The following is a 13,556-nucleotide window of genomic DNA, read 5'->3' on the forward strand; positions in this document are numbered from 1 at the left end:
GAGCAAACGTGGGATATTCCTTTGCATTCCTGCAAGCCCCAGGTATTCAAAACCAACGACCCAAATGCTAAAGAAAAAAGAAAAAAAAAGAAAAGAAAAAAGAAGGGTATTTAAAATACAAGCTCGCTGGCTTGGAGCAGGGTGGCAGGGATGAGCGCTCAGTCCCGTCTCCTGTGGAGTGAACTCTCTTACCTTGGTTTTGGGATATATTTTTTTCAGGTCGGTGACGACGGTGGAATTTTGGGAAGTGTAAAAAGTAAATTTAACGCTGTTTGTACGACAGTTAAAAATTAAAAGGATCAGAAGGGCCATTAAAGTGGGAGGAGGCTGTTGGCTGCAGTCGGGAGGGCATGGAGCAGTCAGGGCGCTGAGGGAAAGGGCTGGGGGACTAATAGCCGCGGCTGTGCGATAGCCCTTGTGTCTGGTGGATGGAGGTGGCTGTGCCCAGTGCTGCCCCTCGGCAGCCGCGGGCCATGGGCGAGCAGGACCCTGCGCCTGAAGAGGTTAAACCTGGGCCCTGCGGAGCCGTCTGTGCAATTCCTGCCTGAAACTAGTTAATGTCTTACAGCAGGATGGGTCAGCATCCAAAAAAACCCACATAAATCCCTCGCTGCACCTGGGCAGCATCTGCCCTGGGGTGGGAGGTCACAGCCTTTGCCAGGGCAAGGGACATGTCCGTACCCTCTCCAGGGATGGCTTTTTGGCAGAGTCTGATGATAGATCCATGCCTCGGTCACTGTACTGGCCTTTGAAGTGGTCATATTTAGTGACCTTAAATACTTTGACTTCTCTCTAATATAAAGATGTTTTTTTCCTTCCTGATGTTGGACAATGAAGCGTCCTTTCCTCGAGAAGTGGCCAAGCTTCTGTGCAGGTGGCATCTCCAAGGAGCGTAGCTGGGGAATGGCGTACCCACCGGGTTTGGTGGGACTGGAGCACGTTCTTTACTTTGTATGTTGAGGTGCCAGCAGGTCAGGGGAAAGGCAGCAGGACGCAAGGCAGGAACGCGGCCTGTGTCAGAGCATTGCAGCAAGAAATACAGATTTCCCCAGGCAGAGGATGTGAGAGCAACTTTAGTGGTGGATGAGGTATTCTGGTACCTGTCCCCATCTGCAGGAGTGTGCCCGAATGGGGATGTGTGCCTGGCCGGCAGCTCTGGCCGTGCCAGTACCCACGAGCATCGGTCTGAGCATCCGTCTGCCCCCCGGCAGGTGTCTGATCCCTTCCCGGGGTTCCCCCACTGCTCGTCGACAGCCGGCTGTGGCTCTCGGGTGCCTCACGCTCTGGTTTCTCCCCGTGCAGACTGCCGATACACGTGCCACCAGGAGTGCCGCAGCCTCATCCAGCTGGACTGCCGTCAGCCGGGCCAGTGCCAGAGCCAGCTCTCGCCCGAGAGCACCCTCCTGCCGCCCTGCAGCCAGGTACGACGGGGAGGCTGGGGGGGGATGTCTCCGTGGGGGGGTGACAGCGTCGTGGTGACCAACTGTGTCTCCTTCAGAGACCTGGTTTCTTGCTCCCGAAGGGTTTTACAGGAGGGCGGTCTGTCAGAGAGGTCAGCCCATCGGTCCCGCAGACCCAGCCAGCACCCGTGTGCCGTGTACATCACCGTGTGTGCCGCGTACGTCACGCCTGTATCAGAATCACAGGGCGGGAAGGGCCCTCTGGAGATCATCCCCTCCAACCCCCTGCCAGAGCAGGGTCACCCAGAGCAGGTGGCACAGGAACGCGTCCAGGCGGGGTTGGGATGTCTCCAGAGACGGAGACTCCCCCACCTCTCTGGGCAGCCTGTGCCAGGGCTCTGCCACCCTCACAGCAAAGAAGTTCCTCCTCGTGTTGAGATGGAACTTCCCATGGTCAAGTTTGTGCCCGTTACGCCTTGTCCTGTCCCTGGGCACCACTGAAAAGAGCCTGGCCCCATCCTCCTGACACCCCCCCTTGAGGTATTTTTTAGCATTGATGAGATCCACTCTCAGTCTCTGGCTTGATTGCCTTGACTTAAGAGTTTCAGGAGTCCCAGGAGATCGAGACCCTTCAATCTGTATTAGAGGTGTGCAGTAATCCCCGGGGCCACTCCGGAAGGCTTAAGCTACTTGCTTAATCCCCCCGGGGGTCCCTGGTGTCTGCGATGCCGCGTGGGTGTCTGCCGGGACGGGCTGCAGCGTGTTCAGCAGGGCGCAGTGAGACCGGCCGATGCCGCACAGGCGGAGATGTAAGATACTTAGTGCTGGAAGCTTAAAACATCGCTTAGAAGCCTGCCTGAAGGGGATTTGACTTGCACAGAGCCGCGTCAATCCCTATATGCTTTTTTAAAACTGTGTTCTCGCCTTCCTTATAATGGTGCATTTATATTCCTCTTTGTGGAGGACCTTGATGCACTTGTGTGGAATTGGAAATGGAAATGTTCATTTTATTTCAAAGAAGATGGGGGGTTTCTGTTGAGGAAACATGAGGAGCCGGCGGTGGGGTTTGCTTGTCGTCTGCACTTTGCTGTGCAAGTTCTGCAGAGCTCGGACGTGCCGGCACGTGGCTCGGCGATTGCTGCTCGGAAGAAAATGGTCAGGAAGGAACATGAAGTTAGGTGGGATTTATTCTGTAAATTATGCATTACAAAGGGACTCTGAATGAATTCTCCACTGAGCCTGGAGGTATTTGTGTATGGGTGTGAAGCCAGATTTCGGTGTGTTTACATCTCCTTCGGATGTCACTGGGCTTCCCCCAGCAGCATGAGAAAAGCTTGATTTTTAGAAAAATTAGAAAGGCTTGTTTCTTCTTCAGAGTGATAACACCAGCTGGGGGTTATTGATGGTCCCAGTAATAAACACGGAGCCTGCGCTTCGTGGCAATTCATCACTCTGACACATCTCCGGTGTGATCCCGGGGAGGGGGGAGGCGTTTTGTGCCAAGGAAACAAAAGTCTCTCCAATTACAGCAGCAAACAGAAATCCATAAACCCATCCCGAGGTCCCGCTCGGGGATCGCACCTCTGGACCCTCCGTACAGCAAAGCCCCGTCTGGAGTCTCGTTACTTGGGCTGGGAAAGGATGAAAGGCGGGGGGGGTGGTTTCAGGGTGAACGAGGGTAAATCACTGCAATAAAGCTCCGTTCTTGTTTGTGGACGATGGATAGCCAGGGAAAAACCGTCTTCAAGTATACCTGATCCGAGCCCGTAAAGCTGAGCGCACAGCCACGTTCCTGGTGTGTTCGTGTTGGCCAAGCAGGTTTTGCTGCCTAAAAGAAGGACGGAGGGAAAACAGTGTCAATATTCCAGAAGGAGACTAACAGCGTGCCTGAATACTCTGACGGGGAAGAGAGGGATTGCACAAGAAAACACAAGAAACTTAAATTAATAGCTGGCATAGTTGGAAGTCATTAAGTAGTAGTATCAAATGTAAGCAAGCTAGAAGCGTCAGAGAAATAGCTACTTAAATATCACGTAGTTAAGTGGTGTTACCGTGTAATACCAGGCATTAATAATTTGGGCTTTGATCCAGCAAAGTACTTAGGAGTGCGTTACATTTGGGTCCCCGATTAGCCTCCCTGGGTGAAATCCAGACTCCGCTGAAGCTGACCGGAGCCTCAGCAGCACCAGGAGCGTGGTCCCTGGTTTCAGCAGAGCTGGTCGTGCCCTTCGCAGCTGCGAACTGGTGCAGGTCACCGGTGGGTGGGTTCTCGGGGGGGCCGCTGTGCAGGTAACCATTAACTGGAGCTGCTGCCGAGCCAACGGGTCCAAATTGCTTGGGTTTTTTTTCTGCTTGGTTGTTTTTTTAAGGAGCCGGTCTCCCGAGCAGGTGGACCGCAGTGGAAAAACTTTTTGGAGAAGCCCATGGAGCAAAGCGGTGGGAGTGGACCCAGCTTCGCGTGGGGCGCAGCAAAGCTGGCGGCGCCCTGTTCCCCCTGGGCTGAGGCTTTGGTGAAGACTCGACGCCTGTGCCATGCATCGGCCCAACGCTCACTTTCTGCTCGTGTGGCACATGCTCAATTTAAGCCTTTCTCTCTTCTAAATATAGCCTTGTGAAGCTGAGGAGGTTTGCGCCCCGGCAGAAGCACGCGTGCTGCTAAGAGGAGAGCTTATTTATTTGCACTGTTACAAGTTGCTTTGTAAATATGCCATTTGGATGCTTGCCTCCCTCTTTGAGATGCAGATGTTGTGTCCTCCCGCCAGTCTTTACATTGACATCCCGGTTTGTATTCATGGGATGCCGCTGGCTGTGGGGTACGGAGCTATCGGAGGCTTGTAGCAATTTAAGCCCTTCAGCTAACAGATACAGATGGAAGGGTGTGAAACACCATCTGCAATGTATCAAGAGGGGAAGAGTCTTTTGTGTGCGGATGGCAGTTTGTGCAAAGGTCTTGGAGAACTTTTGGACCAGTCGAAAGAGCCCTGTGACCCGAAGGAGGGAGCGATAGCCCCAGTTTACAGGAAGGGTTCGCTGATGGTCCTACTGCGGATGGTCGAGCTGGGGAGTAGAGCCAAGGCTGCTGCTCGCTGGCCTGGCATAAAAATAGCACTTAGCGATGGTGAAAGTTGTGCCTTGGAAAGGATGTGAAGGAATTAATGTAAGAACTGCCATCTGGGCATGGCGGTGGCTTCTCTCTGCTTGGGTGGTGAATGTTGCAGGAGAGACCAGAAACCTCAAGGTAAGGATGGTGCAGTGCTGCTGCGGCCTCCCTGCGAGCAGTGCCGTGTGCGCTCCTTGGCGTTGCATCTGAACCGTCGTTTCTGTTAGCTGTCAGTGAGCTCTCGGATGAGCCTGACTCTGCGCATCCACCTCCAGAACACCTAGTGACAAGTTCTGAAAATGGTGCATGGCCTGGAAAGGCATCCTCCTCTCGGTGTTCAATGTGCTGGGTCCTTCATGTGAACGTCTCCCGCGATTTTGTAGCTCTCCATCACAGCTACGTTCTTTCTAGTCCTTGCTTTCCAGATCCAGGCTGGCCCCAGGCATGGAAACCTTCCCCTACCTCTACTCGGCCCTGCCCTTTGCGGTACCTCTTGCAATTCTTTATTCTTTAGTGGATTGGCTGGGCAGGTCTTGTGCAAAGTATTTGAAGTGTGGGCATAGGATGGGTTTATTCAGCGGCACGATACTCTCAGGCCTTGTTCCCTCTTCCTTTTCTGAAGCGTAGTGGAGAATTGTTAGCACGTACGTTAATACCGCATTGCCGAAGCAGAGTCCTTTTTAACACGGTGTGTCAGGCTTTAATCTGGTCCCCTCAACCTGCTCGTGAATCCACACTGGTGGGAGAGTCCGTGCCGGGATGTGCTGCATCCCCATGGATGTATGGCCCCTCTTGGGAGCCCCCTGCAGAAAGGGGAATGGAAGCCTGTGGGAGCAGAGCCCTTCCCCAGCCCGCCTCTCCAGAAACACCTGTGATCTTCACCAAGGAGGAAGGTCACAGCTGCTTTAAAAATCTGCTGGGTAAAATGCAGGGTATTTAGCGGGTGGGGGTGGCTCTGGAGGGGCCCAGGGAGAGGGATGGAGGTGGCAGTTCCCGGGATGGGACTGTGCCGGGCTGGGTTTCTGCGGGGGGAGAGGAGAGCAGGGGTGATGCTGTGGCTCTGAGGCTCTTTCCGAGGCCAGCGCAGCATTTTAATCAGTCTGGAGCGAGTGTTTCGTGCTAACAGGACTGAGGAGCTGAACGGCGTTTTCCTGGGCTGCAGTCGAAGCTGCCTCAGCCGGGTGCCAGCGCTGCTGAAATCGCTTCTGCTGCTCTAAAATTAGCTGCGAAGCGGAGAGGCACCTGCTGCCTCCCCGGGCGTGACCGGGGGCTCCTGGTGCCCCCGAGGAGGGTCCAAGGCCACGTCCTCGCCAGCCTCCCCCCTTCCCCACCGCCTTCAGTCAGGCTGGGTCCAGCCTGGGCTTCCTTCCCTGAGGCAGCAGATGCAACGCGGCTCTCCAGGATGCCCAAAGAGGGCAGGAGCAAGAAGCCAGCCTGCCATGGCGACGTACTTTGGGTAGCTAAGGAGGTGCCGGGGGTACCCGGGGCCAAACCCAGAGAGAAATGCAATGCCGCAAGAGGAAGCGGGAGGGCTGCGGGTGCAGGAAGGGGCGGCGAGGGCGAGGCGATGCTGCGCGGGCGCCCAGGGGACCCGACGGCGGGTGGCGAGCGAAGACGGGCGCCGAGAGCAGGGAACGAGTGGGGAGCTCGGCCCCTTCCATGCTGCCCCAGCGCCGCTGCGCAGGGAGGCGGGTGGAGGAGGAGAGGGAAGGGTTACCCGGCACGGCTGCCTGTTAAAGAGGAATAGCTCCGCTGGCTCTGGAGGATGAGCAGAAGGAGCTATTGCAGATAAGCGCCGGCGAGCTGAGGATGTGAGAGCGGGAGCCGGAGCGGGGACCGCCGATGGTCGCCGGCCCCCCGAGCCCCCCGGCGAGCCCCCTGCCCCCTCGGCCTCTCGCCTCCGCTGGGCTTCGATGACCATCGGCAGCAGCATGAGCAGCGGCTACTGTAGCTTGGATGAAGACCTCGAGGATTGCTTTTTCACGGCAAAAACCTCTTTCTTCCAGAGCACGCCGAACAAGGTCCCTGCCAAGGTAACAGCCTAAAAACTAGTGAGAAGGGGCTGTGCTGGGCGGGAGGTGGGGGGTTTGGTAGCCGGGGAGGGGGGGCGTCTGGGCTCCTGCACGTTTGGCTGCAGGTGCTGCCAAAATTAGCTTGCAGCTGGCGGAGGGCAGAGCTGCTGGCGGGGAGGGGGGTCTGCCCGCTCCCCGCTGCCTTTCCTCATCCATGTCTCAACCTTTTGCATGCCGTGTTGCCCCATCTCATCCCTGGGGGGGATCCACGGCGGAGGAGCCGACTCCAAATGTGGTTTTGTGTTTTTTTCATTATTTTGGGGGGGGGGGGGCAGGGGGCAGGCGACAACCCTGCCAGCTGCCATCCGCCGGCCGGGGACCTGTGGTTTGGCCTCGCAAAATGGTGAAAATTGCACCTGCCGGGTGAGATGGGGACCGACAGGGAGATGGGGAAAGTTACAGGAGCAAATTAATCTGCAAAGTTATTAACGCAGTGATGAATGTGGTCCTTTTCTGGGCGCGTGGGTGCATGCGTCTCCCTTGGAGAAGGGGAGAGCACTTGGCTGGGCAGCGCTTCACCCCAGGGCGAGATTTCTCTATCAGTAATACTGACAAGGCCGCTTCATGTTTTTTAAGTGTCTATTTTAAAGAAGAATCACAATCATCCCTGTCATAAACTTTGGGGCCCCAACCACAGAACTGAGCATAAAAAGGAGAAGGCATGAAGGCGCTGCTGCGGAAGTGGGGGGTTTTGCTCGGGAACGAGAGCCGAGAGATGAGATCTGACGCGGGGAGATGCTTTTTCACTTAGGAAAAAAAAAAATTGAGAAATTCCCCAGCGCCGACGCGCTGCTCTTGGGGCTCCGCTGTGTTTGCCCACCCGAGGCTGCTGAGCTGCCATCCCCAGCAGGAGCTCTGGGGTTCGGCTTTCTGCAGCGCGGAGTCGGGAGGGCTCTGCCGCCCGCCTGGGCTCTTCTCCTTGAGGGGGGGGGGCTGGATCTGGGGGAGAGTTTAAATCAGCTGGTAATTTTATTTTAATTTCTTTGAAGAGATGCTCCCTTGGGTTCAACATGGGATATTCCCCGTTAGCCAGCGGCTCCCTCTTGCTATGATTAACCGACACGTACTGCTGGTTTTTAAATGTCATTTGATGATTCATTTGTGTAGGAGACGTAAAAGAGCACGGCGTTAGTGCAATAGGCGCTGCACCCCGCGCTGGTTCAACGCTGTTCTTTTTGAGCCAGGGCACTGCAGATCCTCAGCCACCTTTTAAAATCAGCCAGATCATGTTTGTGCTCGGGAGCTCTCCCTCGCAGAGGGGCCGGGGGCTGCTGTGGCCCCTTTTCACCCGGCTCCTCACCTGGATGTGGCCGGTGTGGGCGACAGACATCACGGCTGCTGGAGAAGATGGAGCCTTTCGGGGCTTTGGTGTTACGGGGAGGAAATGGTTCCTGTGCATGAAGGAAAAAAAAAAAAAAACAACCAACAAACCAACCACATACACAAAATTTGCTGCTCAAGCAAGTGGTGTTGTGTAATGGGTCTGTGTGTGGAGGTGGGTCCTTGCGTTTCCCCGGCTGGGGGTGCAAACCATCCTCAGGCCTGGTGGGAGAAGGTTTTTGGGGGTTCATGGCGTGCTGGGGCATTGGTGGTGGTGCAGGTCCTGCGGGGGCGTGAGGATGGACCTCAGCTCTGGGTGGAGCTGGCCCTGGAGCGTGGTGGGGAGGAGGAGGAGGAGGAGGAGGAGGAGGAGATGGTGGTGGTCTGGTGAGGCCGGGCTGGATGGTGTGTGGAGGAGAGCATGTCCCTGGGGAGCAGCCAGCAAAGCAGAGGGACAGGAGACAGGCACAGCCCCAGGGTGGACATCTCCCTTGGGTTTTGCTTCCCTCCCTGTCCCCCCTTTCTTGCTTGGCATCTTACTCGAGCGATGTTATTGAACGTGGAACCTTTCCACCGGCACGGTTGTGCAAGAGCTCCGCATGTGGCAGCGGCGTTGCATTTCACTGCCAAGTAGGGTACCTGCTTGTGGCCATGTGCAAAACCCATCATCTTGGACCCAAAAGTGAGCTAACCTGCTGTGGGTGTGTTTGGGAACAGCAACATTTGTCCACCCTTAGATGCCCAGGAATGATTCCCGAGCCCAGGATGCCCGGTGTGGTCGGTGCGGCAGCCGCTGGCCCGTGGGCGTCCTGTGCTGGGCAGGAATAAGCTAAATACATATAACTTAGGGATGAGCGTCTTAAAAGACTCGGAAAACCATCCCAGAGGAAATGCGTTGTATGTGGGGTAGGAGGAGACAGACAGGCCTCCCGCCATTTAAAAAAAATAAGAGAGTGGAATTTGATCACTATGATTAGAGAAACGATTTTTCTGATTGAAATAACTGTATTAGTCCGAAGAGACTCTTTCTAGGAATTTTGTAATTCCTTTTTTATTTTCAGAACTGTCAGCGCAATCACTCTTCATTAGCAAAATACCGGTTTAGATCTCAGATGTGACCTCATCCCCAGAGATCTATTACTTGGCATTTTCATGACTCTTCAGCTGAATGGCTTCAGTGGCTTCTGCCTGGAGCCTGATTGCTTAAAACTCTGCAAAATTGCTCTTCGAGTCCTGCATCAGTGGCTGCCAGGAGAGCCGGCTTAGAGGAGAAAGGGGCAAGTTTCTGTCCAAGAACAGAAAGCAGGAGGGCCGGAATGCACGTTCCCCCAGGGTGGGGTCCTGGGGTGGGGGCGATGGGGCCAAGTTCGTGCCTGGGCAGGGGTCCCTGCAGGCGAAGCCTCCTGTGCTGAAGAGGAGGGGAGCTGTGGCGTCGTGGTGGGATGCGCTGGTACTGCGCTACCAGGTGCTGGTGGCTGCGGGGCGCAGAGCAGAGACCACCCTGGGGGGGGGTCCCCTGTGCAGGAGGGGGTGGCCAGTGAGGAGTTACATGGGCTTGGGCAAGAGTTGGAGGACACCACAGTGGTGGGTTTGGCCCTGTGTCTGTTTTCTCCCTCTCTTTGAGCCCTCCATGGCAGTAGCGTGCGGTGGCCCCTGTGATGGGGGCTACATCCCTGGAGGTGCTCGAAACCCAGGAGGGGCTTGGATGAGGTGATCTCCAGGGTCCCGGACAGCCTTGGAGAAAACCCCTAGTCCCAGAATTGGCTAGCTGTTGGGTTCGGCATCTGTGCTGGTTCATGGATTGCAGGTGACCAGCCGATGTTTGTGTTGCCTGCGCTGGGTGGGCAAAGGGGACATTGCTCTGCCTGGTGCATTGCAGGGTGTGATGGAGAAGGGGCTGGAGCCGAGGAACCTGGTCCTTGGCCTCTTGTCTCCATCCTCCAAAGGACTGTCGGAGCACAGGGTGATTTCCAGAGGGGAGGCAGGTCTGGAGGGGTTCTGGCACAGCCCTGGGGCACAGGGATGTCCCTGGGGCACCTCTGCTGGGGAAAAGGGGCTTCTCCTGGCCCTGCGAGGCTGCGATCAGTTCCCAAATGTCTGCTCCTGAGGATCAGCAGATCCCTCTGATCCACCCAGCCTCCCTGATCCAGGCCGGGGTCTCACCAGGCTCGTCTCTGTGCGCAGACGGTGGTGTGGTTGGGCACCCCTGGGGTCTTGTCCAGCCCAGACCCCCCTGAGATGGAGCTCCCTGGGAGAACCTGCTCAGCTCTCGCTGCTGAGCAGGGATGTGGCAGGAAAAATGGTTTCTAAGTGAAATCTCCATGGCAATCAAAACACGGAGCCCATCTTCACTTGCCTCTAACCTCTCTGAAATGCAGCAACGATCCTTCTCTGGAGATGCTCTGCTCTCCTATCCTTTGCCTTTTCCTCTGGACTCCAAAGTAAACTGCAGCATCTCATTTCAATTTATCAAAGGGAGTGAAATATGCAATTTGGTTTGGGTTTTTTGGTGGTTTTTCTTTTTTCAAATCTGTTGTATGATTCTTCCCCCCTACCCATCCATGCTCGAGCAGTCGATCCTTTCCCCGTGTAGTGCTGTGAACCGTGGGAGTGTGCGGTGACGGGGAGGCGCTGGGTGTTTGGCAGTGATGGAGAGCTGTGCAGGAGCAGAGATGTCCCAGCTCCCCGGTGACCGTGATCAGGCTGCATGGTGCTGCCCTGGCCCCACTGCTCCCCGCTGCACCTGGATTTACAGTTCTGAGCTGCTGGTTCTCGTGTGTCTGGCTCAAATTTGAAGAATTCACATTTCTCTCCAGTCGTCCATGCTGTGGTGTGATGGTGGTCATAGGGTGTGAGCTGGTGATGCTCCTCTGGCCTGTGGCTCCCTGGCCAGCAGCTTTGCTGGGCTTTGTTTTCTGATGTTTTAAGAAACATCTTAATAAGCAGAAGAACTGACGATTGATGCCCTAAGAGGCATCCAGAAGAGGTCTTCAGAATACTCCTGCCGTCTGAACATGGGAGCTAAAGGGAGAGCTCGGGCTGGGTTTTTGAGAACGCGAATTGTCAAGCATTGCTGAGGTAAATGGCGATGGACCTGTGCCCAAGCACACCAGGGAGGACTTGGTCACCCCTGCCTCTAGATTAGACGGTCGTTGCCAAGAATGTGGTGATGTTGGGCCAAATCCATCTCCGCCGTTCTGGCTGTTCAAATTCATTGACTAAATGGCTGGTGAGGAGAACTGGCTGGGAGCGAGGGGGCAGGACAGTGTCTCTGAGGGTGGCTTGTGGCAGCAGGGAGGCAGCACTCGCTGCAAGCAGTGTCCCATGGACGTGCAGGCTCAGCCTTTCTACCTGAGGTGCCTTTCCATGTCTGGTTTTATGGCTACCAAAGCCATGGTTCACGAGCTGCCGGTCTTCCAGCTCCCGAGCTGTGCGTCCAACCCGTAACGATGTGCTGGCTCCTCGGGGCTGGCTGGGGCTGTGGTGGGATGGGCAGCTCTGGGGAGAGGGCACCGTCCCACCGAGAGCTGTTATCCCAGCAGAGAGGTATGGCGTGATGCAGAGCTGCTGCCTTTTCTTGCTTTAAGAAGGTTTTTAAGTTGGGGGTTGACCTCTGCAAGATGAGAGGCTGTAGGAAGGATGCTCTTCAGCTGGACGTGGAACGTGTCTCTCCTGGCGTCCTTGCAAACCGATAAATAGACAAATCTGTCACTGAGGCTTTGTTGTTGCCTTTCTTGGCTTAGAATCGCTCTTTTTGAGAGTATGTCACCATTATCGTGATGGCCCGTGGGTTTTTTACCTCCCCCGTAATAGCCTGTCACAAGCTCATGGCTCATTAGATGAGTGGTAGATGGCAAAGAGGACGCCGGTGTGGCTAACTCGCTGGGGCCGCGGTTACCCAGCCCCGGGCCACGGGCATTGTGCGTCGCGACTGCCTGCCTCTTCCCGGGGCACTTGTTCTGGGTGGCTTTTATACTGCCGAGCATTAGCCCGAGTGCCAGCTGAGGCTCAAGTCCTGTCTTACAATTGATTCTTACAATTGACATTTCTTACAGTTGAAGAAATACTGTGGGTTCTGGGAGGGGAGCCCGTTTGCAGCGGGCTGTGACGGGCCAGGAGAGGACTCGGTCCTGTGCAGCCCATGGGTGCCTTTGTCTCGCTGCAGGCCGTGGCTGTCTGCGAGTTATTTTATGGCAGTTTCATAGGGGATGGTGAACCCCTCACCTGCTGAATTTAGATGATGCTAGGACGCATCGTTTGCTGGTTAAATTCTGGCATCCGTGGCCGTGCAATGTTCTGCGCCAGGTCATTGACAGGGTGGGAGTGGGAGCACCCTGGCAGCCCCGGTCTCGCCATCGCTCCCCTTCCGGTTGCAGGGATGGAGGCGATGGGAACGTGCTGGTTTTTCAGGCTGGCACACAGACATCATGGTGCGCTGCCACGCGGCCAGGCCATCCCCGAGGGTGGCTGACATCCCTCTGTCCCAGTTTCCAGCCGGGAGAGCCGCAGGTCCGGCATGGATTGCCAGGGTTTGGGCGCAGGCAGAGTTACCGAGCTGTTGTTTTGTTAACAGCTTGTTTCATCCTGTCCCGGTACGACAGGAAATGTGGCAACGGTTTATGGTTAATAGCTTCTGTTTTTCTTCCTTCAGCCAGAATTGCATATTCTGCACCAGAAGCTTTGCAAAACCGGAGGCCCCGGGTAGATTGGTGAAGAGCAAGAAGCAGCTGATCTAATCGTACACGACGGAAGGAGCAGCACTTCTGCTCCCAGGCCGTGGCCACCCTTCCCCGGGCTCCCCCCGCCGCGGGGCCGGGCTCGTTCGGGTCCTGCTGGCGGGTGGGTTTTGGTCTGTAAAAGAGAAAAGCAGAGTCTCTGACCACGGGGTGCGCGGGGGGCTGGGGATGGTGTGGTGGGGGCTTGCGGCATTGCTCTGCCTGAGCATCACTGCCAGGAACGGCAAGGAGAGGCGCGGGGGTGAGCCCTTGGAGCCCTGGGGGTCCCGCAGGGCTCCCCCAGCCCTGGATAGCTGCTGGAGCCGGGATGGCACTGCCCTGGCTCCCGCGGGACAGCCCCTTTGGCTGTGGAGCGTGTCCCTTGGGTTTAGTTGTCCCGTGTGCGGTGCTCGGCAGCCCCGCGGTGGCATTGCTGGGTAGGAGATCATTAAAACTTGCTTTGCCTTGAGCCGAGGGGGAGGGAGGAGGGTGAGCTGGTGGAGGCTCCTGGGCTGGAAGCAAAGAGGTTTTTTGCACTTCTGGCAATGTTTTCTTGCAGGGTCGGTCCAGCTGACTCTCATAACATGTTGCAGTTTTCCTTTTAACATCAAAGTAAGAACTTTGCTGCATTTCGAGCCCGCTAAGACGTTAGCGCTGTGGAAGCGGTCACTTCGGGTTTGGTTTTTTGCACCACAGCTGACGTGTAGGGGACGAGGGGCTCAGGAGTCCCACGCCGCTTTGTGCCGTATGCGCAACCTGCTGTTTCGGAGACGCATCTTCAAACCCGCGGCCGGCTCGTAGGGGCTGGCAGAGCCGGGAGCCCCGTGGGAGGTCGCTGGTTTTCTTTCCAGGGCAGGTCGGTTACTCTCTGCGCACCTTAAACCGTGCTGCAGTGGAAACGGTTAAACCATCCGTCACTGACACTGGGAGCTTAATAACAGCAAATTAA

General features: G+C 56.0%; 1 protein-coding gene across 2 annotated transcripts in view; it reads left to right on the plus strand.

Moving 5' to 3' along the window:
• RASSF5 (Ras association domain family member 5) overlaps positions 1-13,556 on the plus strand; it is a 35,234-nt gene that overhangs the window by 9,425 nt on the left and 12,253 nt on the right. Inside the window, exon 2 of one of the 2 annotated variants that reach the window (XM_054181282.1) lies at positions 1,303-1,421. In XM_054181282.1, coding sequence (XP_054037257.1) covers positions 1,303-1,421 — 119 coding nt within the window. Of the gene's footprint in view, positions 1-1,302; positions 1,422-6,069; positions 6,534-13,556 lie in introns of those variants that run through there. The other variant, XM_054181283.1, reaches the window with a different exon arrangement.

The sequence above is a fragment of the Rissa tridactyla genome, chromosome 21 (genome assembly GCF_028500815.1).
Source record: "Rissa tridactyla isolate bRisTri1 chromosome 21, bRisTri1.patW.cur.20221130, whole genome shotgun sequence".
Lineage (NCBI taxonomy): Eukaryota > Metazoa > Chordata > Aves > Charadriiformes > Laridae > Rissa > Rissa tridactyla.